This window comes from Suillus subaureus, assembly GCF_016647635.1.
Source record: "Suillus subaureus strain MN1 chromosome Unknown BJ212scaffold_7, whole genome shotgun sequence".
NCBI lineage: Eukaryota > Fungi > Basidiomycota > Agaricomycetes > Boletales > Suillaceae > Suillus > Suillus subaureus.
The window spans coordinates 147518-170923 of NW_024538563.1; the positions used below are offsets into that span (position 1 = coordinate 147518).

Genomic DNA, 23406 nt, shown 5'->3' on the forward strand with positions numbered 1-23406 from the left:
AAAGGTCACGTCTCATCCTGATAACACCAGTGCATTAAGAGGGAATCGAACCCCCGGCGGGTCGATGGCAACGACCCAGGTTACCACTACCCCATTAATGCCCATCATTTTCTGTAGACTTTTGCCATCTTTCAGTGTGGTCAGACTAGATAGTACAATAATACACTACAAGAGATCTGGCACTCGAACGCACATCAACAGCCCGCTATCCTCGTGCTTTTCTTCCTGCCTTTCTTGCCCACATTCTCCTCCCCAAGTAAAGCCATCAGCTTCCGCTTCTCCGCCTCCTGCCCAGGATCCTCATACGTCACGCGCAGACTATCCTCACTCGGACGCACGCTCCCGTCCAGCAGGCTCATCGCGTCATAATACATGGGCTGCGGAAGTGGTACAAGTCGTGTCGAAGGTTCCCTAGTGATGGTCTCGCGTGATTCTTGCCGAGATTGCACCTACAAATAATGAATGAAAAACAAAAGAATTCTATAGACTGCCAACGAACCTTGGGGCGCGGCAGTGGGCGCGGCCGTTTGCCCTTCCGTTGTTCCGGGCGCATAACATCATCTTCTGATACCTGCCTCTTCCCAAGCAGCGTTGTCAGGCTTTCTTGTAGCTCGCGGGCAACGTCTCTTGGATGAGGCACTCGCACTGGTGAGGGTTCGCACGTCAGCCGCGCATCTGAGCTTGGGGGGAGCTTCATTGGCGAGGGTGAAGTGGAGGAGGGTATGCGTCCGTTAGTATCCAGGGAGGGGACCGGAGGATTGAAGTCTTCAGATGGTAATCGAGGTCTTCGGCGTGCAGGGGGCAGAGTGACATATTCAAGTGGGGGTGAGCTACTCTGCGGTGGCAGAGGAGGCGGAGAAGATGAGAACCGCGCCCCATCGTCGGGCTCACATTGTGGCAGAGCATCGTCAAGCGAGCCATTTGATTCGCCGAAGAACGTGGCCGGAGGGGCATGCTCGATGTCAGGGAGAGTAGGCGTTCGGAGATCTTGCAAGAGATTTGGCTTCTTTACGAAAAACGGAGGGACGGGCTTGCCTGTGACAATAAAACAATCAAATTGACGTCAAATGTTGGTCGATACTCTGGCCTACTTTTAACATTGGTAGTGTCCACCATCTGCATATCCTTCGCCTTACCCTTTGCCACTCGGTTGCCAACGTCGCCAATGAGATATTCGCTGATGTCAGGTACTTTACCCTCCGTCGCCATATCCTCCAACCATGCCATGCCCACGACGGGGATGTTCCACTCTTTTGCCTTGTCATACTTGGCACCACAACCACTCGGACAAAGTAGGTGCGTCGAACGTCGGGAGAATACCTGAGCAAGTGTTATGCCCAATGCCCGCAGCAGACGCTTCGTCCAGCATAACTCAGACTGATCAAGTCCAGAAAGGCTGAGAATAATTTGTTCGGTGTCTGTGATCATGTTAGCGCGTATAAAATGAGTGAAGGCAGCCATAACACGTACCAGACATTGGACAGGGGAGGCTAAGAGGCCTGAATGATATATTTTCTTGCGGCCCACATATTCGCTCTTGGAAGACCGAGTGTTCGAGCCAACATTCTGTGCGATATTTGACGCGCAATGTCTCATCAGGTTCGTTCTGGTAGAGTTTGCTCCCACTAAATAATCCGCTGCATAAGATGCCCCGTGCATACAAGAAATTCAAAGCTCACCTAATGAGTCGTACCACAATGAAATCGACATCATCAGTATCTTCGTCCATGACCACGCCTCCCCCACGGTCGATAGCATTGCGTACATTCACGCACTTCGCTTCCCCAAGTAGACGGAAGCGATAACCCGCAAAGAGTGTCGCCGTCGAAGAATCCTCCACATCAGGTCGGCGAGGTGCTTCGCTCCCCTCTGCGTCCTCAGGCCCCAGAGCTGCAATGGTGGTTGTCCGCCTGAATGGCTGGCGCATCATCGGCTCCTTCGCGGGCGGCGCAAATGACTTGGCGCGTTTGAATGACGAGATCACGGATTTCCCCTGAGGTTCTATCTCCTTATCTGCAGCTCTCGTTTGCACATCGGGCATGAGACGTGCTGGTAATCGTGTTGGCGACATCTGCGGGCCTGCCATTGACTGTGACTTTGAAGGACTACGCACGAGCTTGTTCGCAACCGCATCGAGCTCGAAACCCCGGGGACGTAAGAGACTCCCCCAGAGCTGAAGCGTAACTGCACGGACGGGAGTGCGTGCAAGGGATGCAGGTTCCTCCTCCTCCAAAAGATCATGTTCATAGCTGGGTTTCGGTGGAACGGGGGTCCTAGGTAAATGTCCGTCGACAGGAATCGCATTCGAAGGGTGTGTGCCTGGGGCAGAGTCGTAGACTGGCATAAAGGTGGTGAGCTCTATTGTGCGTAAATGAGCTGCCAAGTTTACGGAGTAGATGTTTACTTGCCTTCATTCATAGTCTTCCTCTCTGGCCTCGGTCGCGTGACGACGTAACGTTTTTCTTCGAAGCGTCCTCCAAATTCCAAGCAATCCCAGAACCACTCCTCCCAGACGACGTGGATCTTAGGCCTCGCCTCGTTTGTTGAATTTATCAGCGTAGCGCATCTTCTCGGTCTCGTTGTCGCCCGCACAGAGTAGATGTGTCACCTTGACAGGGCGTTCAATGGCTTTGACATATGTCCCACCGTGTCTAGTGAGGGCGCGGTTTATGTTTGCGCGTTGCTCGAGGTCGTCGATACCTGATAGTGAGAGTGTGACACCGGAGAAGATGGGAGGCGGTGTGCAGAAACAGTCTGCGAACGTTAGGAGTGCGTTGTCGGCGATTATGTTGTGCTCACCTCTGCTAGGTCTACATCGTCTCCACGCAACCAAACCTGGTGTGCATCTGTGATCCACTCGGGACGCATGATAGGTATTTTGCGTTCTAACGCGCACTGCGCCCGTATGAATAGGATTAAACAAAGACAAGAGGCGTCTGAGAAGAATCTCACCGCGTACTTGGCTCCACCGTGGCTGTTTGCTAGTAAGTGAGTCACTCTGTCCGTAAAATCACTCGTAGAAGTTGCGCCGAGTTCAAATGCTTGTTTAAACAAGGTAGGCTTCCCACACACGGTTAACTTCACCGATGTCTGTAACAATCGAAGCCAGAGCCAACACACCTTGTCCATTGTACCCGTCGCGCAAAGCATAACACCCCTGAACGGTCTAGGACACAAGTCAACCATACTCGCGTTCGGAGGGACAAGTTCAGAGTCTGAGCTGTGGTCGTATGGCACGTCCATCGGTGGGCATGATGGGATCGTGGCTGAGCGGGTCTAAGTTTGACATTGGGAACCTGGATAACCGGTCTGTGTGTATGTAGTCAATGACCAAGTCTGTGCGCACCCTGTGTGATTTGTTCGACCGACGCATCTCTCCGAATAGTTTCTTCGTAAGTAATGTATTCAAAACATGAACTCAGCGTACATGGATGATCACGTGAGTAGTTTAGGGTAGGTCAGCTCGCGTCGCCTACCATACAGGCCCATCGACGTCGTGTTCTTTAAAGTTTACCATGTGCCCTCTTATTTCTGTCTTGAGCTAGGAGCAGCGTCATACATTGAGTTCATCAGTCAGTCAATTAGCTTCACAAATTGGTGCAGGGTCGATGCATGTACGATACGTTGTAGCATCGCTTTCGAGTCGCACAACCCTTATCATTTTTTGCATAGCGTGATGTCATGTAGTTATTATGGCCCGATGACTGAATTTGATGCATCAAGCTTGCATGGCTAGGATAGGGTTCCTCGACATCACGAATCACTTTTGACCTTTGTCGGTGTTTAATCATTCCGTGCGAGTGATACTAGCTCCCCAACCAAAATCTACTTTAGTTCGGTACCACGTTACTAACAATCTTACTTCATTGCGAGTCAATCAAGGGCGATAACGCACAGTCATGCTGGCGTTCGTCATTCAGGCACCAGGCAGTAGTATAATTATGAAGACAGTCATGGTTATATGTCCATCAAGTTCCCCGCTCAAACTAATACACCCTCCCTCGAAAATGACGCTAGTCTCAAATGATCCCAGTTGGTGGCCGATAATCAATTCGTTTCGTCTATCCAACTATTTTACATGTTCGTGGAGAGTTAGTCTTGTTGATGGTGTCTCATTCTAACATGGACAACGGTTTCGCAGTTGCCTCATCTACCGCGCTGATATATGATTGGGGCGAGTGAAATATTATTGCAGAACCATTGATATCCTTATGATATTTCCAGTACTAACATTCGGTCAAGAGGTTGGTTGATGCCATTACTTCGGGAGTAGCCATCTCGCTAAGAATGGTTCGATAGGTGGAACTGATCTGGGTGAGTAGACACCCGTATCAGAAGACAACACGACGGTACAATTATGTTGGCACAGGGACGACGCTGGTCTGTGATGGCTGTTCTATATCTCGGTGTAAGTGGCTTATGTTAACAGCGCAGCTGGCAAATTGTGCTGACTCTGATCTGTTCTAGGTACGCTACGTTGGAATACCATATTATATGTATGTTTGCAGGGTTGGTATGATGATGCTGTGCTAATCAGCTGTCTCACGCAATTAGCATCAATATTATGATGTGTGCGTCTCCTTTATGCCATGTATTCGTGTCTTCTGATCGGTAGCACACAGCATCTTCGGTGACGGATGCAGTGAGTATCCTACCCTGGTACTTACAATCCCTCTCCTATTAACGGTCCTCCTGTGTAGGAGTGAGTGCGATGCTTGACTAGCTTCTTGTTTCGATACAATGACCACAATAGGTGTGAGTTTCTTTGGAAACTTTGATCCCCCGAGGCCGAGGATGATTGTTAATTGGGTGTTCCAGGTATTATTTTGTATTCCACACTGAACTGGATCAATGTGATCGTAGCCGCAATGCTGGGCGGTAAGTGACCCTGCTGCATTACCTCAGTACCATTGACTGAAACATCGTATAAGTCATCATGCTCACTCGGTTACATGCCATGTATCAGAGATCCAGAAAGATGCTCATCTTTCTCACTATAATCTTTCTGGTTGTCAACATTACCTGCGGAGTGATTGCCGCAGTGATACTCAAGTATATGTCAGGGGGTAAGCTTTAGTTACATATCAAAGAATCAGGCTCGTTTGACGAATATCAGAGGAGTTCATCCTCTCCGGCACACATGCATGCATTTATATCTATAAAGCAGGCGACCTACTCCTGATCCTCATGACTTGGATACTCACCGCTATATGGGAGGTCCTCACACTGTGTCTTTCAATCTGGATTGCTGCAAAACACTTCCGTGAATTGCGACGACATTCACCGCGGGGGATTATTGGGGACTGTTTCACGGTGTTGCTAGAATCTCATGCGGTTTACTTTGCAAGGTGAATTCGTAATTTGAATGAGGTTGTCTTTTTCCGCTGAAGGGCTGCACCTATTTAGCTTTGCCGCTGTTTGTTGCTCAGCCCTCAGTCACGGTATTCAGCGCTCTCCAAAGGTCTCGGTGCGCCGATCTGTCACCAACATCTATATGTGACCACTGTTCATCATTTTTATAGGACCCAGATTCTGTGGGAGTTCAGATTTCTACCGCTATTTTTGAAATTTTCTCGTACATACAGATGTTTGTACTGGGACCACGCCTCATCCTTAGCGTGCGAGTATATCACGCAGAACTCGTGGCCAACTCTGATACAGCAACTGGCATGACTCCAATTGCATTTCAGGAGCATGACAGTAGCGTGTAGCACTGCTTTTGGGTAATCTGCAGGTATCAGGAAAATTTATTTGAATTTTCATCGTTGCAGTGGGGAGCACAGTGCGAGGAGTAGTCAACGGGAGCACAGCGCAGGGTTAGGACGAGGCAGGTGTGATAGCGCAGAGTAGACACGAGGCAAGAATCAGGGGTCTTAGAGCACACATTCGCTAGCGCAGGCAGAGGCGAGCAACGGGAGTTAGCAGCCGGGTAGCACCGTAGCTTAGTCAGCCACTCAGTGTCTTTCGGGCTTTGTAGTGCTCTTCACCACTTTGCCTTGCTCGCGACACGCAAGTCCACAGTCGCGGATACACAGTTCTACCATCATCGCATTCCTTCTTCTTTTGAGTCTCTGAGCGCTAGGTTGGCGTGTCCATCATGGTATTTCAAATAGTTTGTTTCGGTTTTGAAGGGAATTTACTCTGAACATACCAAGTTCTTTTTGTATTACTACCTAAGTAGCAGCCTACTCACCCTTACACCTAGTGACACCCTGAGATAATCTCGAACGTCTCGTTGTTGAAATTCAAGTTCGAGTTTGATTAGGGAAAGAGCGTACAATTGTCGTATCCCCCCAGTCTGTTGTTCGTTATCTCCGACCGTGCACATGTACAATCATCATTTATTCAATTTCGTTTCAGCTCCTTGCCAACTTGCAGCACACCTTGTTTGCGATACGGCAGTATGAGAAATGTCTTTGTACAATCGAGGGAGGCGTGCTGGTATATAATTATGTGCTGTGGGCGAGCTTGGATACGCCATCGTGATTGTGACATACTTATCAGTCATCAGAACAATGGCACAACCCCATGAAGAACCGGCTAGGTCAGTGCATTTTTGTTCTATGGATACTATGACTGCAAACTGGCTCTTGTATATTCGTGATGTGTTCGTCAACGAGATGCACATCCAGAAAATTCAGACACGGCCATAGCAGATATTTAAAGTCTAGCCAACATCTCGAAGCAGCTAGCAATTTCAACGAGTCCCTTTTATAAACCCTAATTTCTACCACACCACCAGCTTCTCCATGCGTAACTTGATCGCCGCCTGGTACAAGAGTACTGAGGATCTGCTCGACTACTGCGAACCTCTGCTTGTATATGGAGATGCTAAAGATAGCGCACAGCTAGCATTGTGCGTTCTCTTCCATTCACCATCTCCACTTTCGCTGCAACAACTGATTCGAAATACCATTAGTCTCAGGGGCATGAACAGCGCAGTTCATTTTCTTGAAGGACGTGTTGTTCACGACGACCAGAACAGTGTAGCCTTAGCAGAAGCATGCAACCATCAAGTAGGAAAGTTGCACTACACACTATTAGACGTGAGTCGACCGATTGTGTGGAGCGTAGGTGATAGCTTACTGTTTGCTTAGAAAGAACAAGAAGCCAAAGGTTTGAATGACCAAAGCTGGAAAAAAATACTAGCGGTCATGGAATGTAAGTGGATTTTTGATGTGATGATGGGCTACGACTGAATTACTCTGGTTTTCCAGTCCAAGAGCAAAGGAAGCTGAAGAATAGCTTGAAGGATAATACTGTAGGGCCGAAAACCGGGAAGGTCATATACCAGGAAGGCGTTGGTTTCAACCTTGATTACATTAGCACCCGTCTACTTCACCTTGCTAAAGCAAGTCCCCCAGAGATGTGACAAGCTGCGCACCGTGATACCGTAGATGGAATGACTAGGACTATCTGTAGCATATAGATGTACTTGCGATAGTATTCACATTTAGTATAGTTTGTGGATAATGGAAAGTTTAATTGCCAAGCTAGTGTCCTCGAGTATGCGTGAGCTCGCTGAGGATGAGCTGCGCCTGTCAGCCTGAACGCGATTTTCACAATACTATATTCCTTTCAGCCGAGTTAAGTCGGACTCGTGCTGAATGGCAGGTAAGTGTACACTTGAAACGTACTCTAAGAGGGGAGCTCACCGTTAACTGTTTGTTTGAGCGGAAGTATTGCAATTTGACGACAGTGGGCTCTGAAGAGATCTGAAGCCTAGAAGTTAGAACATTCGAGTGCACAGGTCGACATACGAATGAATCCCATTTCATATCAATCATTCAACAACGAATAAACCCAGATGTTATCAGTGCTTGACGTTTGTCGATTGGCTTGGAAAAAGACTGAAGGACACTGTACAGACCAAGTACTCGATTCAGAAGCCCAAGGGTTTCCCTTGGGTGCAACAGCTCGAAAGTCGTTCGAGAGCAAGCTGAAATGATCATTGGGTTCAATCAAAACACAAGATTACATATAACCAACCTACCACTGAGACGGGCTACTGAGCAAATTTGTCAAGAACGTCATTTGCTCTTGAGTAGGTCCCGCTAGCTTCAATGCACAACCTACTCACATACGGAGAAGACCGCAATAACAACCTCGCTGTCGTCCTCCCCTTCGTCAGAGTCTTTGTTCCATGATGGTGCGCATCTTTATTGCACTCCACTGTGTCATTGAGCTCGCACCGTTCTGGGTCAAGGCAGTAGTGGAACTTAAATTCAGGAAGCTGCAACCTGTACTCGATCTACTTGCGGGCCAGCGACACGGAATGATGAAGGTCCCTGGGATTGGCCTTGATTTTACTTTCGAGGTAGAGCAGATATCTTCTGTTGACCAATATCTGTGGTATTGTATATAGCGCTGTCTAGGCGGACACTGAATGTCGATTTGATGCGACTTGTTGACGAGTATGATGTACGGAAGCCAGTGGCCTAATGTTCAAAACTGGCGGTCCTGGGGCAATTGCTGGATTGGCAGTGCTATCATTGGCACGATTACTAGTCCAGCAATTGCTTTTCTATAAACCGCGACATTGACGGGTACGGATACGGTGTCAACTTTCTGACCCTCGGTGTTATCCGTCCTGCATCCTAGGTATTACTGGAGCAGCTTCAAAGTGAATGCTTTCGCAGTATTGAGTGACTGCTCTTCTGATATACCTAATCCATCATGGTTGTAAAGCGGCCAGAGAAAAGGCGAAAAGACCTTCGGTGACTGAAAACCTGAGCACTGCCAGTGGGGTCAGACACACAGCACTCAATAATTTATGTAAATGCGCACAGAAATGGCAAATTTACAGCTAGGTAGCAATATCGATTCACTCACTGTTGCACTGTGGCAGACTGGCAGTCGCCAGGCCAAGGGCACGCCTGACAGGACCACGGGGGCGACATTCATATTGGGATGTGCATCCTTTCGGACTATACGCCAATACAGCCACTGAACTGCGTGAGGTCCAATCATACATTCGGTAGAACTGAGTCACTGAGTAGCTAGATCCGGCCAGAGTAGTGTCATCTGTCCGTACTGCAGTACGGCTTCCAGTGGTAGGTCATGTGATGTTGTTTAGGGCTGGTCCTTTGTGATTCCTTCCTCTGTTGTGTGGCGTAAGCCAGCCTGAGCCCTAAGTCTAATCCATCCTCATTCCGAATTCGTATAGTCTAGCCTGGCTTCCAGCCTTACTACTACCACGGACAAGACAAAGCTTTGGATATCGGGAATAGTTGTAATATCAAAACCCTTCTCTCTGCAGGACCACCTACTGCGAAGGTTTGATATCGGAAATAGCTGTAATATCAATTGTCGAATCCCTTCTCTCTACAGGACCACCTACTATGTCAGCTAGATGTGGCGCATAAAGTGCGTACTATGTATCACTCTGAGTCAGAAACGAGGGATCTCGTGGCACCTTGCTATGGGATCCATATGCCTGTTGCGGCCCAGCCCTTTCCTCACAAGCGAGGAAACTGCCACACCTTCTGTCCCAATAGAGGCTTGAATGTTGATGGCTTTTCAGAGTCCACATACGCTGGCCAGCAATGATCTGATGATCCGATAATGTCCTAGACGCATACATGGTACCAATAGCAACATGGTAGCTGGCTCCCATACTTCCTTCGATCGTCATGATGACCTGTGTCCCCTCTGTGGATCCTCATACCGACGTCTTCCTTGAATAAATGACTTGCGGCAGCAAGTGCCGTGATGCTAGTATCAATTACATATTTGGATGCGTTTTTGTTTACGGTGGCCGAGATCCTGGTTAGTGGGCTTAAACTATCCACAAGCTGAGCTCTCCGGTGAATAGCGTTCAGGCCTTGTGCCACACAGCCGCCGACCACATTCGCATGCGTGCATCCTGTGCTTACAATATATAAGGCGAGTTCCGCCTTTTGGCCTCTCATCATATTCCTCAGACCAAATTACAACAGCAGCTGGAAATAATGACCCTCTCCTGGAACAGCCCCAAGCGTCCCAAACGTGATGAAGTTACCAAGTGGCACGATAGCACCAACGTTATTCTCGACTACTGCCAGGGCTACCTGGAGTATGGCAGCACCACTGATGATGTTCAGTGCTCTTCGTAAGTCGCATCTAGTTGATAACTAATGGTTTTCTTGACTATCGCGCCATTTAGTCTGAGAGACATGAACGACGCACTTTTGACCAACACTCGAATTAACTATGACGAGCGACTGGCCGAGGCACAGACATGCAATTATCAAGCTCAGTACCTTAGCACAAAGTTGCAAATAGTACGTCGTAGCTATACCTAGTGGTTAGTATGACTTAATTACCTTTGTGGTATTATAGCTATTTAACCGAGAGAACGGCTCAGATTACAACGCGTGGGCTCGAAGATATACTGTCTTGCATGGTATGGATGCCTCTCGTGGAATTTTAGGAGACTGATCGCGCTTCCTCTGTCTAGAGAAAGGGTATGGAGCAAGAACAGTTGCAGCTGATGAAGCGGCTTCAACCGATCTTCATCTTGTCACTATCGATCCCCGGACCTTTGTAGTATCACGGACGCCCTCTTTTCGGTGACAGGATGCTGCACTCCGCTTGGATCCTTGGCTGCTTGAGCGATAAATATCCCGGTGTCTCGTTACACCAGTGCTCTGTATCGGCGGATGTGTCGGACCATATGTTGAATACGTTATTTGTTATAATATAACATGTATGAAGAACGCCTGTCTCATTCGTATACGTAAGCTGTCAGTGCACCCATTTAGCGCCCAGAAGTATTAGAGAGCCGAGCCCAACCCGACGTCGTTTTTATCTCCAACCTTCATCCATACTAATCGTAACACGTTTCACAACGGCGAAACAACAAGCCCCCCGACGTGGTTATAGCATCCCGCCCTGTTTATGCGCTGCCATAGAAACACTACATACATACTAGTATTGTTCAACAGAACAAGGCCAACAGTGCGGCGCAAACGGTAGGTGCTTCGACTGCCTAGGCATGCATCCATCTCTATGGTGCCTAGCTAGAAGGACGGTCCGTACAAGAGTTACCAAACCCACTTTTGTGGGCATGATTCCCTGCTACGCGTGCCCCTTAGCACCTGATTGTTTCGCTTCTGGAACTATTTCTGCTGAGAAAGATATAAGGCGCGCGCTCAACCGGTCAATCTCCAGCCAACTCAACAACCCTTTCTTCCCCAAGCTCATCACCTGTCATGTCAACAATCACGATTTTTCAGAAATTTGTGTACCATGGAGCTTCAGTGGAGTATACTTCTGATTGTCCGATGGGCACTCGGGAAATGGTCCAGACTTGGTATCAACAAACGAGTGAGGTACTACGACAATGTACCGCACTGATGCGTGACGGCAACGAGAGCGATGTAGCACAACTTAGCCGGTAAGAGTTATATGGTCTTCTCTAGCTAATGCACAGCTATCTCACTCGCATGTTCGCAGCATACAAGCAATGAGAACTGTCATGTATCAGCTTCTTGATAAGAGAACGAGAGAAAGTCTTTCAAGGGCGGTATCTCTTGGCGATATCTGCCTTAACTTGTCGTTCGACTTGTACAATCAACTGTTGGAAGTGAGTCAGTGCTTTACTCTTCGATTGTCATACTCATCTTTACCGTCTAGAGAGAGTCGTGTGGTCACACTGGAAGACCTAGACGGAGCTCAACTTACTCCCCTATAAATGGGTCTTACGCGCACATATAGCCAAAGAGGCATGAAGCCTTGTGAGATGCCTGGCCGCTTGCCCTAGGTAAGGAGCCTCTGGTCATGGCCTCCGATGTCTTGCTGAGTTATATCATTCAAGCGTGTTTAGGGCTCAAGAGCTACATTCTAGTAGCGGCGAGCTGCGCCAGCCATGCCTTAAGAGGGTGGCTAGACCCGATATTACTACATTACGCACTACAGTTGCGTCAAGTTGTCCTTGTAAACTGTTCGAGCAGTACATACTACATGAGTTTTTGCCGATTTCCGGCATCTGTTCATACATAGTGTATTGTGTAGTGTGGTAGAAGTATTTAGAAGTAGACCAGAGCGTTACCCCTCGCCTATCTTGTATACAGGGATGCCAGCTGGCTAGCGATAGACGTCAAACAGATCACTGTTATATATGAGATGGTAGCTTGATCAAATATCTTATCAAGGTTGGACCTAATATAAGTGCAAATTACTTGGAGACGACTGTCACAACAGGAAACAAGCCATATAGACCTAATGATTAACTAGAACGGTACCAGTCTTTTGGACATCGGCTAGGATTACGAAACACTGGGCAGTGACTTAGATCATGACCAGGCATGATGCATGGCCATCCACATTGTATATACAGCTGTCGTCCCATCGAATAGGCTGTGTACACGAATTCGATGTGAAATTTGCGATGATAAGAACCGAGAATCATGTTCCCCACATTGAAGCTGTTCGAGCTGCTGGCACACCGAAGATCTGCGCCTGTGATCAATGGGAAGATCGACCCTGTATTTCTAGACGATAACTTCTTGAATGGCCCTAGAATCTAAGACTTTGTCGACTTCATCCCCAGGTCTCGTTCCGTCAATAGTTCCAAAAATCTGATTTCGTGCTTTACAGTGACTAATTGCAAAAACTCATCGGAAGTTAGTTCAAAAGTTCATGCTGTATAATTAAAATACATCTATTTCACCTCACTTTGCAGATTCGCTGGAGTTTCGAATATGGAGCGACTCGTTGCAACCAATCGGATCAAGCGAACGTTGAATTTTCATACAGAGATAAGATGATTAAAATCTGCAGATGCGGCAAGGATTCCGGTTCCGGTGCTCCAGTGTCAGGGGGGAGTGCTCTGGGATCGACCGAAATTAAGACAGAGGCATCCTCTGAGAGGTGACAGACCCCCTGAATTTACCTAGGCCGATTCGGAATAGAACCTTGACGGGGCAAGTGGAATCGGGAATATCTGGTGCCTGCTAGCTGAAGCAGGAACTTGAAGGTAGGAGGAACGAAACGAGCTTGGTGACCACATGAAGTAACAAGTATTGCGAGTACCAACTGCCAGTATGACATGATCGATTTCTAAGCAGACAGCCTAGTACGTGTTTGTGGATGACAACGTTAACGTTAGCATCAGTAAGAGCATAGCATCAGGACATAACCATTGGCTTGATCAGCATCCGGCGGACACGAAGCTCTTGTAGGCTGAATCACCTATTTTAGAGATGCTAGTACATGGAGAGGTCGGACCTGCTCACGGCTAGCAAAGTACTATGTAGTCAGCGGGAATATATTTTGATTTGTTTGTCCCTTGCCGAATCTCCAGGGAGACAACTGCCATATTTGGGAACCCTTGCGCCGGGCGGTCATGATGGCATCTGATCAGTGCCTGATGGTTAGCTTCCTTGGCAGGGTTACGCTGATCGTTCAAAACGTTGGAGCAGCAATGGACGGCATTTTTTTCTGACAGACTGACAGAGTGTGCACCAGTAGGAGCCTTGCAATGATGTGGGGCTATCCGTTCTGTATAAACTCCGCTCTCGGAATCGTTATTAGTACTCGAGCTTGTCTCAGATACCACTTAGGCACAGCTGGTCCTTATATCACTCCTTAGGATGCCTGACTCCTCAAACGCAGTCGTCAGTCTTGTGTCTAGCCTCTGGAAGAGGGCAACAGCTACAGGCCAGGTAAGCGTTTCTTCTAGAACGTACCTCCTATACACAACTGAAGGAACTTTCAGGGCGGTTTATTGTCAGGAGTCGATCCCTCAACATTCAACACCTCAGATCCCCTGCGGCTATGGATAATACAAATGGGTGAGTATATCCTGTTCCAAGTTTATGACATTATTTTAAGCTAGCCGCAGGTATAATTATCTTGATGGGGCAGCTGCTGTCACTTGGGCTGGGCAAGATCAAACAGCCGAAAGTCATTGCTGAAGTCCTTGGCGGAATTCTCCTCGGTCAGGTCATTTCTCATATCGTACTAGCAGCTGCTCATTCAATCATAGGTCCTACTGCCATGGGACGAATACCCGGTTTCACCCAGCACATCTTCCCCTCTCAATCCCTCCCATATCTCTCGCTCGTTGCCAACATTGGCCTCTGCCTCTTTCTCTTCATAGTCGGTCTTGAAATCGATGGCACCATCATTAAGCGTAATGTTCGCTCATCTTTGTTCATTGCACTCTCTGCCATGGCCTTGTCCTTTGGTCTCGGTACTGCCATCTCTATACCACTCTACCACAACTTCATTCCTCCATCCGTCAAGTATACATACTTCATGCTTTTCACCGGCGTGTCATTCTCTATCACTGCTTTTCCCGTTCTTTGTCGTATCCTCACTGCACTGAAGCTCCTAGACACGACGGTCGGTATCGTTGTCCTGTCAGCTGGCGTGTGCAATGATGTAGTTGGCTGGAGTCTGTTGGCACTAGCGGTGGCCCTCGTCAATGCGACCTCCGGGCTTACAGCTCTGTGGATCCTGCTGACATGCGTGGCATTCACAGCATTTCTCATGTGGCCAGTCAGAATCGCGCTACTGCGGTTCGCTAGGTTCACCGGAAGTACGGAGAACGGACCCACTATGTTGTTCATGACAGTGACCTTCTTGGTATTCTGGGCATGTTCGTTCTTCACGGACATTGTGGGCGTCAATGCTATCTTTGGTAAGTGATGTTATGTGATTCCGACGTTTCAGTTCTTATCTAGGACATAGGGGCGTTCCTGGCAGGAATCATTGTTCCCCGCGAAGGTGGCCTTGCCATCGCACTAACGGAGAAGCTCGAAGATATGGTGTCGATCATATTTTTACCTCTGGTATGAGTATTGAATTTGTGGCGTTCGATAAGACTAATTAGTTCGCAGTACTTCACACTATCTGGCTTAAATACTAACCTCGGATTGCTTGACAATGGTCTGTCCTTCTAACTATAATTCACATCGATCATTTACGAATCCTTGCGGCAGGTATCACTTGGGGATTCACTATCGCAATCATATGTCTGGACTTCGCGGGCAAATTCACCGCATGTTCGATCACTGCACGGATTACCGGAATGAGTTGGCGAGAGTCAGGCACTGTCGGATCATTGATGAGTTGCAAAGGGTTGGTTATCTAATTTCTTCTATCTTATCTAGTCACTGACATTTTTCTAGTCTTGTCGAATTGATCGTGCTCAACATTGGGCTCGCTGCCGGCATTCTTACCCAAAGAGTGTTCTCGATGTTTGTCTTCGAAGCGTTGATCCTAACGTTCATGACTACACCCCTCGTCTCTATACTCTATCCTCCCGAACGCCGGGTTCGTGTGGCAGTTGGAGGAGTTTCACGTGCGTCAACTGGAGATCCGGACGAAGACAAGAGCGATCGTAAGTCTCCCATGACCGAGGATCAACCATGGCGCTCCCGCTTCACCGTTGTCCTCGACAAATTTGATCACATGTCCGGAATGTTGGTGGCCACTCAGCTGGTGTGCCCGCCCTCTCTTGAATCACCTTTGTCCGGCATTCTCCGATCAACTGCGTCGACGAGGGCATCTGATAAAATGAAAATGCCCGAGGTCAGTGTGGACACTCTCCGTTTGATTGAGCTGTCGGACCGTACCTCAGACGTCATGAAGTCCTCAGCGGTTGACACCCTCATCCACACTGACCCGCTCCTGAGTGTGTTCCGCACCTTTGGGGAACTCAATGACATACCTGTTTCACTCTCGCTTTCAATTGTACCTTATGACGACATGCCGGGTACTGTGGTTGATCATGCCAGACGATTCGGATCTCAGCTCCTCCTCTTGCCGTGGCTATCGCCATCGTCCAACTTCGGCAATGAAGACCTGTCTGGCCCACATAACCCGAGAATCGAACTGAATCCATTCGAATCGTTTTTTGGCGGATCAAAACACACTGGCAAGTCCGCAGCCGTGATGCATTCGCAGTTCGTGCGCAGAATATTCGCAGAGAGCAAGACAGATGTTGCTCTGTTCATCGATCCTGCTGGTACCGGCACTGGGAGTGCACGGCACATATTTTGCCCATTTTTTGGCGGTCCAGATGATCGGCTTGCACTCGAGTTCGTGGTGCAGCTTTGTGCTAATCCCAGAATGAGTGCGACGGTTGTGAGGATGTCAAAAAGTGGCACCGAGAGTACTGCGGTTGAAAGGCCGTCGCTCGTACATCTAGAGGAGAAAGCAAGTTTAGATATGCCGGGTCTAGGATACCAAATGCCTGTCCCTTTGGTACGTTATGTTGTTTCTCTTTCACGCCTATTTTCTTATGCATATTTTTAGAATACTGTTTATCCAGACACACTTTATGGCCATGCCAACACCGAAATGCGTTTCCAATCCGAGACAGCCAATAACGTCCTGTGGGCACAATACGCTAACTCTCGACTCTCTGGTGACACGCCCGCCTCACTGAGCGCCGCCCTCTCCCGGATCAAATTCTCCGAGCATTCATCGCCGTTACCACTACATTCTGCTATCCAGCTTGCGTCTGTGCACAAGCCTGTTTTGGTGGTTGTTGGGCGCTCACGGCGCCTTGCGGGGGAGGATCACACATCGGAGCTGCAGCAGATCCTTGAGGAGCGGAGTAGCGTGGGGCAAGATGTTATTAGGAAAACTATTGGTGATCCTGCAACCGCGTTTGTTGTCTCGGGGTGTGCGACTGCTGTTGTGGTGCTACAAGCTTCGAATGTGTACTGAGCGACGTCTAACTTGTATCTGAGATGATTGATTATTATCGTGCTGTATATAGAACTGTACTGTATGTATGTCTCCTATTTGCTGTCTTTGATTTAATCACGATCTTGGTAGTAGTAGCCCAGCACCGCCGTATCAAAGTACATGTATGATATTACAGTTGCGTTGGTTCGCGGTTGACTTTGCGCTCGTCGGAGTGTGAGATGCACTCAATCCAAGATGGTCTTTCGCCCCTTGATGGTATATACTAGAAGTCTAGGGGTAATTATGGGACCGGGTCGGCCCGTCTGTCAAATTTCAGGAATTTCGGTAACTGGGCTTTATCATCAGTATCACGATCTGGGTATTATACCATACACAGCTTAAAGTTATTTCCCAGATTTAGTATCATCAATGCACTATTACCATGACATCATGATTTTAAGTTACGGAACAGCGACTCAGTCTGCCCACTCGCCACGTCACTAGCTACTATCTGACATGCAACTGGATCCAGCGGCTGAATCCACGCGTGCAGTTGCCTGACTGGTTACTGAGTACTGGTACTAAATCCTGCTCAGTCACTTGACGATGTCTATTTCATCTGTGGAGTCGGTCACATCTCCCGTTCCAAGCCAATGGTATTGGCATGGTACTGTCCTTGGCTCTTTAATGCATATATGCATCCGGATCCTAACCATTCATTATGCTCTAGGTTGCGAATATTAGCACTGACCGAAGATGGTACTACACAAACGAGTGATACCTTCAGAATCAGAACTCCGTGGATCATTGAATAAGGACGGAGCGGTGTTGGCGAATCGTCTCGACTCTCCGAGGACCCCCCGCGATTCTAGTTCAGTTTTTTGCTCTGCTTTTATACTCCCGATACCATGCCCAAACAGTCCGCGGCGGCTGTCCTCCAACATTTTCAGTTTCTTAATTGTGCTAGTGGATACTCATGGCTTCGTCACTGAAATAGTAAGCTTTGTCGAACTTCCAGCAAGTGTGAGACAAACACGGGGCGCAGTACAGCTGCGCCCCATACATACTCATTGTCATACTCAGGAATCTGGTCGAGTACTGGTGAGTGAGGCCAGTCAGCTATTGGCAATTTGGCAGCCAATGGGAACGAGTTTGCCTCTCGGACACGCGTGCGGCGTGATTGAACAATCAGCCAATGACTCGGTTAGTATCTTTCGAATTTTGTAATGCACGCGATGTTGTCCACCACGCCATGCCGTGTTGCGTTCCGTCTTCTCTTTCCGTCCACTGCGTCATGCTGTGTTGTTGCTCGCTATTATATAGAATTTTTTTAACTTTGACTTATTCGTTCATGACAGTACTCCTTGAAGCTTCTAATTGTTCACACTTGCTAAGCCTCACAATAGCGGATTTAGCCAGCAAGGAGTTTGACAGATTCGAGCGCAAGCTGGCCGACTGACAGCGGTGTCAGGCGATATTAGCCTCCTTCCAGTTTCATCATAGACATAGTGTCATTATAGTGGAGCTGAAGAGGGTTGACAAAGATATTATACCAACTGGCTTGACTCAATATTAAAGAGATTGATTAATGCATGCCACTCTCACTTTGCCTCGCAGAAGCGCAGGTTGCAAGGTTTAACCAGCAAAAGGGTTGATAAAAATAAAAATACTAGCGTGACGACGGACTTAAATGAGACAAGGCTCGCAGGAAAGAATTCATGAACGTACCTATAGGCGTGACGAAGAGCAAATTTAAATGCCCTTCTGCGCTAGGTAACGACAGAGATTGCTCAGCAACATGTACGTGATGCCAAGAGCGCGCGGAGCGACCGTGGGTTGGCCTGCGGCACGTGCCAAAACTTCGACTGAACCAATTAGACTTGTGTAAAGGAAAAATTAAACTCGATTAATCTTTGCCAACTTCTGCTCTGCCATTTTGCCAATTGTCACAAGACCGTCCGATTCCATTCCGCCTCCTACACTGTGTAACATCTCACAAATGGCCGAATGTCGTAGTTATGGTGGTTGCCACTACGATACTTTTGCTAGCAGCTGGATAGGCCCGGGCCAGGATGGGTGAGATCTGTGCGAGGACCGGGTTCGCCCAACACACTTGGTCATACCAACGATCAGCGAATCGTTTCATTGTCAAATATAGCTGCAGTGCCTACCTATCATTTGCAAACTATGTCCCAAAATCAAATCCGTATTGCCAACACTCTCGAACAAGTACTGCGTTTGAAAATATGGCCACGCGGCAGAGTTTCCGGCCCCGCCGACAGAAGTCATTCCAAGTGATTTGTATCCTCCCCTTTGACAACTTCACAGGAAATTATAAGGGAGGTTTGCCACACTCAGTCAGCCAGCGTCATGCCGAGGTCTCCGGGTCCGCACTCACGGTTGGTATTACAAGTCCAGAGAAATATGAATGCGAGGGTATCTCACCTCGAGTGACTTAAAGTGAGACTCCCTCGCATCCATATTTCTCCTATATGCATAAGTTCCCGGAAGCTTTGGTTTTTGGAATCTGGACAAAGGAAGCCATGGGCCAGGTGAGCGTTTTCTCTACGACGCCCCGTCCGTGTACAATTAAATAGCACTGTAGGGTGGCTTATTGTCAGGAGTAGATCCCATAGCGTTTGCAACTTCCGATTCACTGAGGCTATGGATAATTCAAATGGGTAAGCATCCTCTATTCCAAGTGCGTTGGCAGCATCAATTTAAATCGATTACAGGTATGATAATTATGATGGGGGAATTAATGTCACTTGGTTTAGGCAAGCTCAGGCAGCCGAAAGTCGTTGCTGAAGTCGTCGCTGGAATTCTCCTCGGTCAGGTCATTTCTCACGTCGTACTAATAGCTGCTCATTCAATCATAGGCCCTACCGCCATGGGACGAATCCCCGGTTTCACTAAGCACATCTTCCCCACCCAATCCCTCTCATATCTCTCCCTAGTAGCCAACATTGGCATCTGCCTCTTTCTCTTCCTAGTCGGTCTTGAAATTGACCCAAATATCATCACCCGTAATGCTCGCTCATCTTTGTTTATTGCACTCTCCACTATAACCGTGTCCTTTGGTCTCGGTACTGCCATCTCTGTTCCACTATACCACAACTTCATTGGTTCCCCTGTCGAGTTTACGTACTTCATGCTTTTCACTGGCGTGTCATTTTCTATCACCTCTTTCCCCGTTCTTTGTCGCATCCTCACCGCACTGAAGCTCCTAGACACGACGGTCGGCGTCGTTGTCCTGTCAGCTGGCGTGTGCAATGATGTAGTTTGTTGGAGTCTGTTGGCACTGTCCGTGGCTTTTATCAATGGAACCTCCGTGCTTACAACTCTATGGATCATGCTGACATGCGTGACATTCACAGCATTTCTCGTGTGGCCGATTAGAATCGCGCTGCTGTGGTTGGCTAGGTTCACGGGGAGTCTGGAGGACGGCCCTACGATATTCTTCATGATTGTTACCGTGATCGTGCTTTGGGCATGTGCGTTTTTCACGGATATTGTGGGGATCAGTCCAATTTTTGGTGAGCGATTTGGGTTGCTGTTCCGAGGTCATTCTTATTTCATATTTAGGTGCGTTCCTAGCGGGTGTCATTGTTCCCCGCGAAGGAGCCCTTGCTATCTCGCTGACGAAAAAGCTTGGAGATATAGTGACAGTCGTGTTTTTGCCTCTGGTATGGGTGCTGGATTTGCTGCGATCAATATGGCTCACTACTTAACAGTACTTCACGCTTTCAGGATTGCATACCGATCTTGGATTGCTTAACAATGGTTTGTCCTGGCAATAGTGTCATACACTGATCACCTAGTGACACTTCCGATAGGCATCACTTGGAGATTCACCATCGCAATCATATGTCTGGACTTTGCTGGAAAATTCAGTGCCTGTACGATCACTACTCGGCTTTCTGGAATGAGTTGGCGAGAGTCGAGCACCGTTGGATCGTTGATGTGTTGCAAAGGGTCAGCAGTCTGATTTCCTCTAGAATATTTGGTCTTGACAATCTTTTTTAGTCCTGTGGAATTAATCATTCTCAGCATTGGGCTTTCTACCGGCATTCTCACCCAAAGGGTGTTCTCTATGTTTGTCCTCGAAGCTCTAGTCCTGACTTCCGTAACCACACCCTTGGTCTCCATCCTTTATCCTCCTGAACGCCGGGTTCGTGCGCTAACTAGCGATATTTCACGTTGGTCAACTGGAGACAGGGACGAAGATATAGATCACTGCCAGTCTCCCACGACTGAACCATGGCGCTCCCGCTTCACGGTTGTCCTCGACAAATTCGATCACATGTCGGGAATGCTGGTGGCCACCAAACTGGCACTGCCGTCACCCTTGATCCCAACTTTTCAAGGAATTGAGATATGTGTGAACGCTCTTCGTTTGATCGAGATGTCAGACAGTAATTTGGACATAATGAAGTCTTCAGCAATGGACACCCTCATCCACAGAGACCCAGTTCTGGGCGTCTTCCGCACCTTTGGAGAGCTCAATGATATACGCGTTTCACTTTCGCTTTCTATTGCCCCGTATGAGGACATGTCAAAAACTATCTCCGACCATGCGACACGACATGGATCTGAGCTCATCCTCTTACAATGGCTCCCGCCATCGTCCATTTCCAGAGATACGAATGAAGACTCGTGTAGCCCACACAGCACGAGGATCGAACCAAATCCGTCAACCACGATTCACTCGCAATTCGTGCGCAGAACATTAGCAGAGAGCAATACGGATATTGCCCTGTTCATCGATCCGGGCACTTCTCTCTCTGGTACCGGTCTTGGGAGTGCGCATCACATATTTTTCCCCTTCTTTGGTGGTCCGGATGATCGACTGGCGCTTGAGTTTGTGATGCAGCTTTGTACTAAACCCGGAATTAGTGCGACAGTAGTACGGATGTCGAAAAGTAGTGCTGAGCGTGTTGCAGTTCAATGGCCGTCGATCGTACGCCCAGAGGAGGAAGACAGTGATGAAACAGGATACCATGGAATGCCTATTCAATCAGTACGTTGACTGCATGCGCGTCTCGTAATTTTTTCTGATGCAATTCTTGTAGACTGTCGTTATGCCAAACATATCGTATGGACAAACACGCTTCGAATCTGAGACAGCCGATACTATCCTCTGGGAGCAATACGTCGACTCGCATTCTTCGTATGACATTCATCCATCAATCCGCGTTGCCCTGTCCCGTATCACATTCTCTGAGCATTCGTCGTCCACGCCGTTATGTTCCGCCATCCAGCAGGCATCTACGCACAAACCTGTATTAGTTGTTGTTGGGCGCTCACACCGCCTTGGATCGGACGATCTCACGCAAGAGCTGGAAAACATACTGAAGGAGCGGGGTAGTGTGGAGCAGGATGATAGTAGGAGCACTATAGGGAATGCTGCAACTGCCTTTGTTGCCTCTGGTTGTGCGAGTGCGGTGGTTGTGCTGCAGGCTGCTAATGTTGGCACTGACTGAAATGGCGGGGACGTTTAACTGGCTGGTGCGTATGTTTGAGATGTTTAATACTATATATCAATACTTGTATATCGTGACCCCACCTAGACGCGTGTGTAATGTTGATGAAGGCTCTTGACATTTTCCATCATCAGCGCTAGGAATATCGTTTATGATGTTCCAAGGCTGCATGAAACTTCTACTACTCCATTTAAATCAAAGAATCACACAATGATATCCTCTCGCGTGCGATTTTTCACCTCGAGCCCAAGGCCCGGCCTTGGTTTATCCTGATGGGATAGTCCCTTGACCAGACTAATTGAAAAAATAGGGTTGTTCCTTTGTATTAAAATGGGAAGGCACAACAACCTTGACAAAATACGCGTGAGATGCTCGCTATCTCTAGGGGTATGTTTGCGGATGAGAACACTGAGGCCCAATCAAATTTGAAACAAATGGCTGAGGTACTGTAGGCGCGGGTCGAATCATCGTCCCAGCTGCAGCTTCTCGCCCTCCCTGCGCATCTCGGTCCGTGCTGCGAGGCTGGTGAGTGGCGACGTCGAGAAAATCCTTGCAGAAGTTCCATCTTCTGTCTGTCTTCCGTACATCACTTTCGTTCGCTGACAGTTAATGGAATAAGTACTTCTACTTCTACTCTTTGATTTGCAAAACATATGGTAGGAGCACAAATAACACTTAACGAACTGTGCTTCACACTCTCCGTACCTACGAGGACATGCCAAACGACATTGATCTGAGCTCGTCCTGATGTTTTAATATTGAGCGCCAAATTGAAGGGACTTGGTTTCTTGTGAGACCTTGCGCATAATCCCGGCTTTGCACAAGCATGGGTAGGCAGGAAGTATCAATGCAACATGATATTGGGTTACCCAGACCTGTTTCTCCCTTCCAAATACACTTTGGATCTCCAAGCAAATTTCTCAAAATGCCTTCAGAGTACACGCACATACGTTTCCCGGGCGTGCTATACATCACCGCTAGTCGGCACGTCAACACACTCCTGGAAGACGATTGTACTAGTTATGCTCGCTCCTTCGTCAAAATCCGCCACAAGCTCAGCAAAATATTGTTCTCGAACGCTAAGGATGAGTCGTGGTCCCAGCACAGACATCTGCATGGCCTCGGATATTCGAAGGATACCATGATAAGCTTGCGTAGATTTTGAGTCCTATAGTTATAATGAGTCGGGAGATGGACATCAGTTAAAGATCGGCGCACAAAGATTTTCCAGTTTGGAGACAGCAAGCCTAGGGTGAGGCAAGAAACAACATAGCTAGTTCATGCAAAATATCAGCTGACG

General features: G+C 48.1%; 6 protein-coding genes and 1 non-coding gene across 7 annotated transcripts; 4 read left to right on the forward strand and 3 right to left on the reverse strand.

Moving 5' to 3' along the window:
* Positions 1-30: 30 nt before the first annotated feature.
* BJ212DRAFT_t41 lies at positions 31-101 on the reverse strand. Its single transcript has one exon. It is a non-coding gene; the product is annotated as a tRNA-Gly (tRNA).
* On the reverse strand, positions 89-1629 carry BJ212DRAFT_963873 (uncharacterized protein). The gene is made up of 3 exons (XM_041344466.1): positions 1471-1629; positions 1092-1418; positions 89-1035 (listed from the first exon to the last, which is right to left on the reverse strand). The coding sequence occupies exons 1-3, from the start codon at positions 1475-1477 to the stop codon at positions 356-358; spliced, it is 1014 nt and encodes a 337-aa protein (XP_041195922.1). The 5' UTR covers positions 1478-1629; the 3' UTR covers positions 89-355.
* BJ212DRAFT_1335890 (uncharacterized protein) lies at positions 1476-3390 on the reverse strand. The gene is made up of 6 exons (XM_041334926.1): positions 3121-3390; positions 2953-3060; positions 2826-2895; positions 2609-2754; positions 2409-2523; positions 1476-2358 (listed from the first exon to the last, which is right to left on the reverse strand). The coding sequence occupies exons 1-6, from the start codon at positions 3241-3243 to the stop codon at positions 1676-1678; spliced, it is 1245 nt and encodes a 414-aa protein (XP_041195923.1). The 5' UTR covers positions 3244-3390; the 3' UTR covers positions 1476-1675.
* A 3359-nt stretch (positions 3391-6749) lies between these two features.
* Positions 6750-7372, forward strand: BJ212DRAFT_1477953 (uncharacterized protein; the record flags this gene model as incomplete). Its single annotated transcript, XM_041339638.1, has 4 exons — positions 6750-6856; positions 6920-7046; positions 7098-7161; positions 7218-7372. The coding sequence occupies 4 exons, from the start codon at positions 6750-6752 to the stop codon at positions 7370-7372; spliced, it is 453 nt and encodes a 150-aa protein (XP_041195924.1).
* Positions 7373-9950: 2578 nt separating this feature from the next.
* BJ212DRAFT_1297356 (uncharacterized protein) lies at positions 9951-11648 on the forward strand (the record flags this gene model as incomplete). The annotated part of the gene is made up of 8 exons (XM_041332576.1): positions 9951-10090; positions 10145-10262; positions 10321-10384; positions 10696-10717; positions 10913-10952; positions 11217-11377; positions 11437-11570; positions 11617-11648. The coding sequence occupies 8 exons, from the start codon at positions 9951-9953 to the stop codon at positions 11646-11648; spliced, it is 711 nt and encodes a 236-aa protein (XP_041195925.1).
* A 1639-nt stretch (positions 11649-13287) lies between these two features.
* On the forward strand, positions 13288-17033 carry BJ212DRAFT_1335943 (Sodium/hydrogen exchanger family-domain-containing protein). The gene is made up of 9 exons (XM_041334927.1): positions 13288-13646; positions 13700-13775; positions 13826-13921; positions 13970-14626; positions 14677-14777; positions 14826-14874; positions 14928-15066; positions 15117-16194; positions 16246-17033. Exons 1-9 carry the CDS (start codon positions 13575-13577, stop codon positions 16660-16662), a joined length of 2685 nt encoding a protein of 894 aa, XP_041195926.1. The 5' UTR covers positions 13288-13574; the 3' UTR covers positions 16663-17033.
* A 1960-nt stretch (positions 17034-18993) lies between these two features.
* Positions 18994-22106, forward strand: BJ212DRAFT_1575204 (Sodium/hydrogen exchanger family-domain-containing protein; the record flags this gene model as incomplete). The annotated part of the gene is made up of 10 exons (XM_041342128.1): positions 18994-19022; positions 19085-19175; positions 19229-19304; positions 19359-19454; positions 19503-20159; positions 20209-20309; positions 20358-20406; positions 20460-20598; positions 20650-21643; positions 21696-22106. 10 exons carry the CDS (start codon positions 18994-18996, stop codon positions 22104-22106), a joined length of 2643 nt encoding a protein of 880 aa, XP_041195927.1.
* Positions 22107-23406: the final 1300 nt, after the last annotated feature.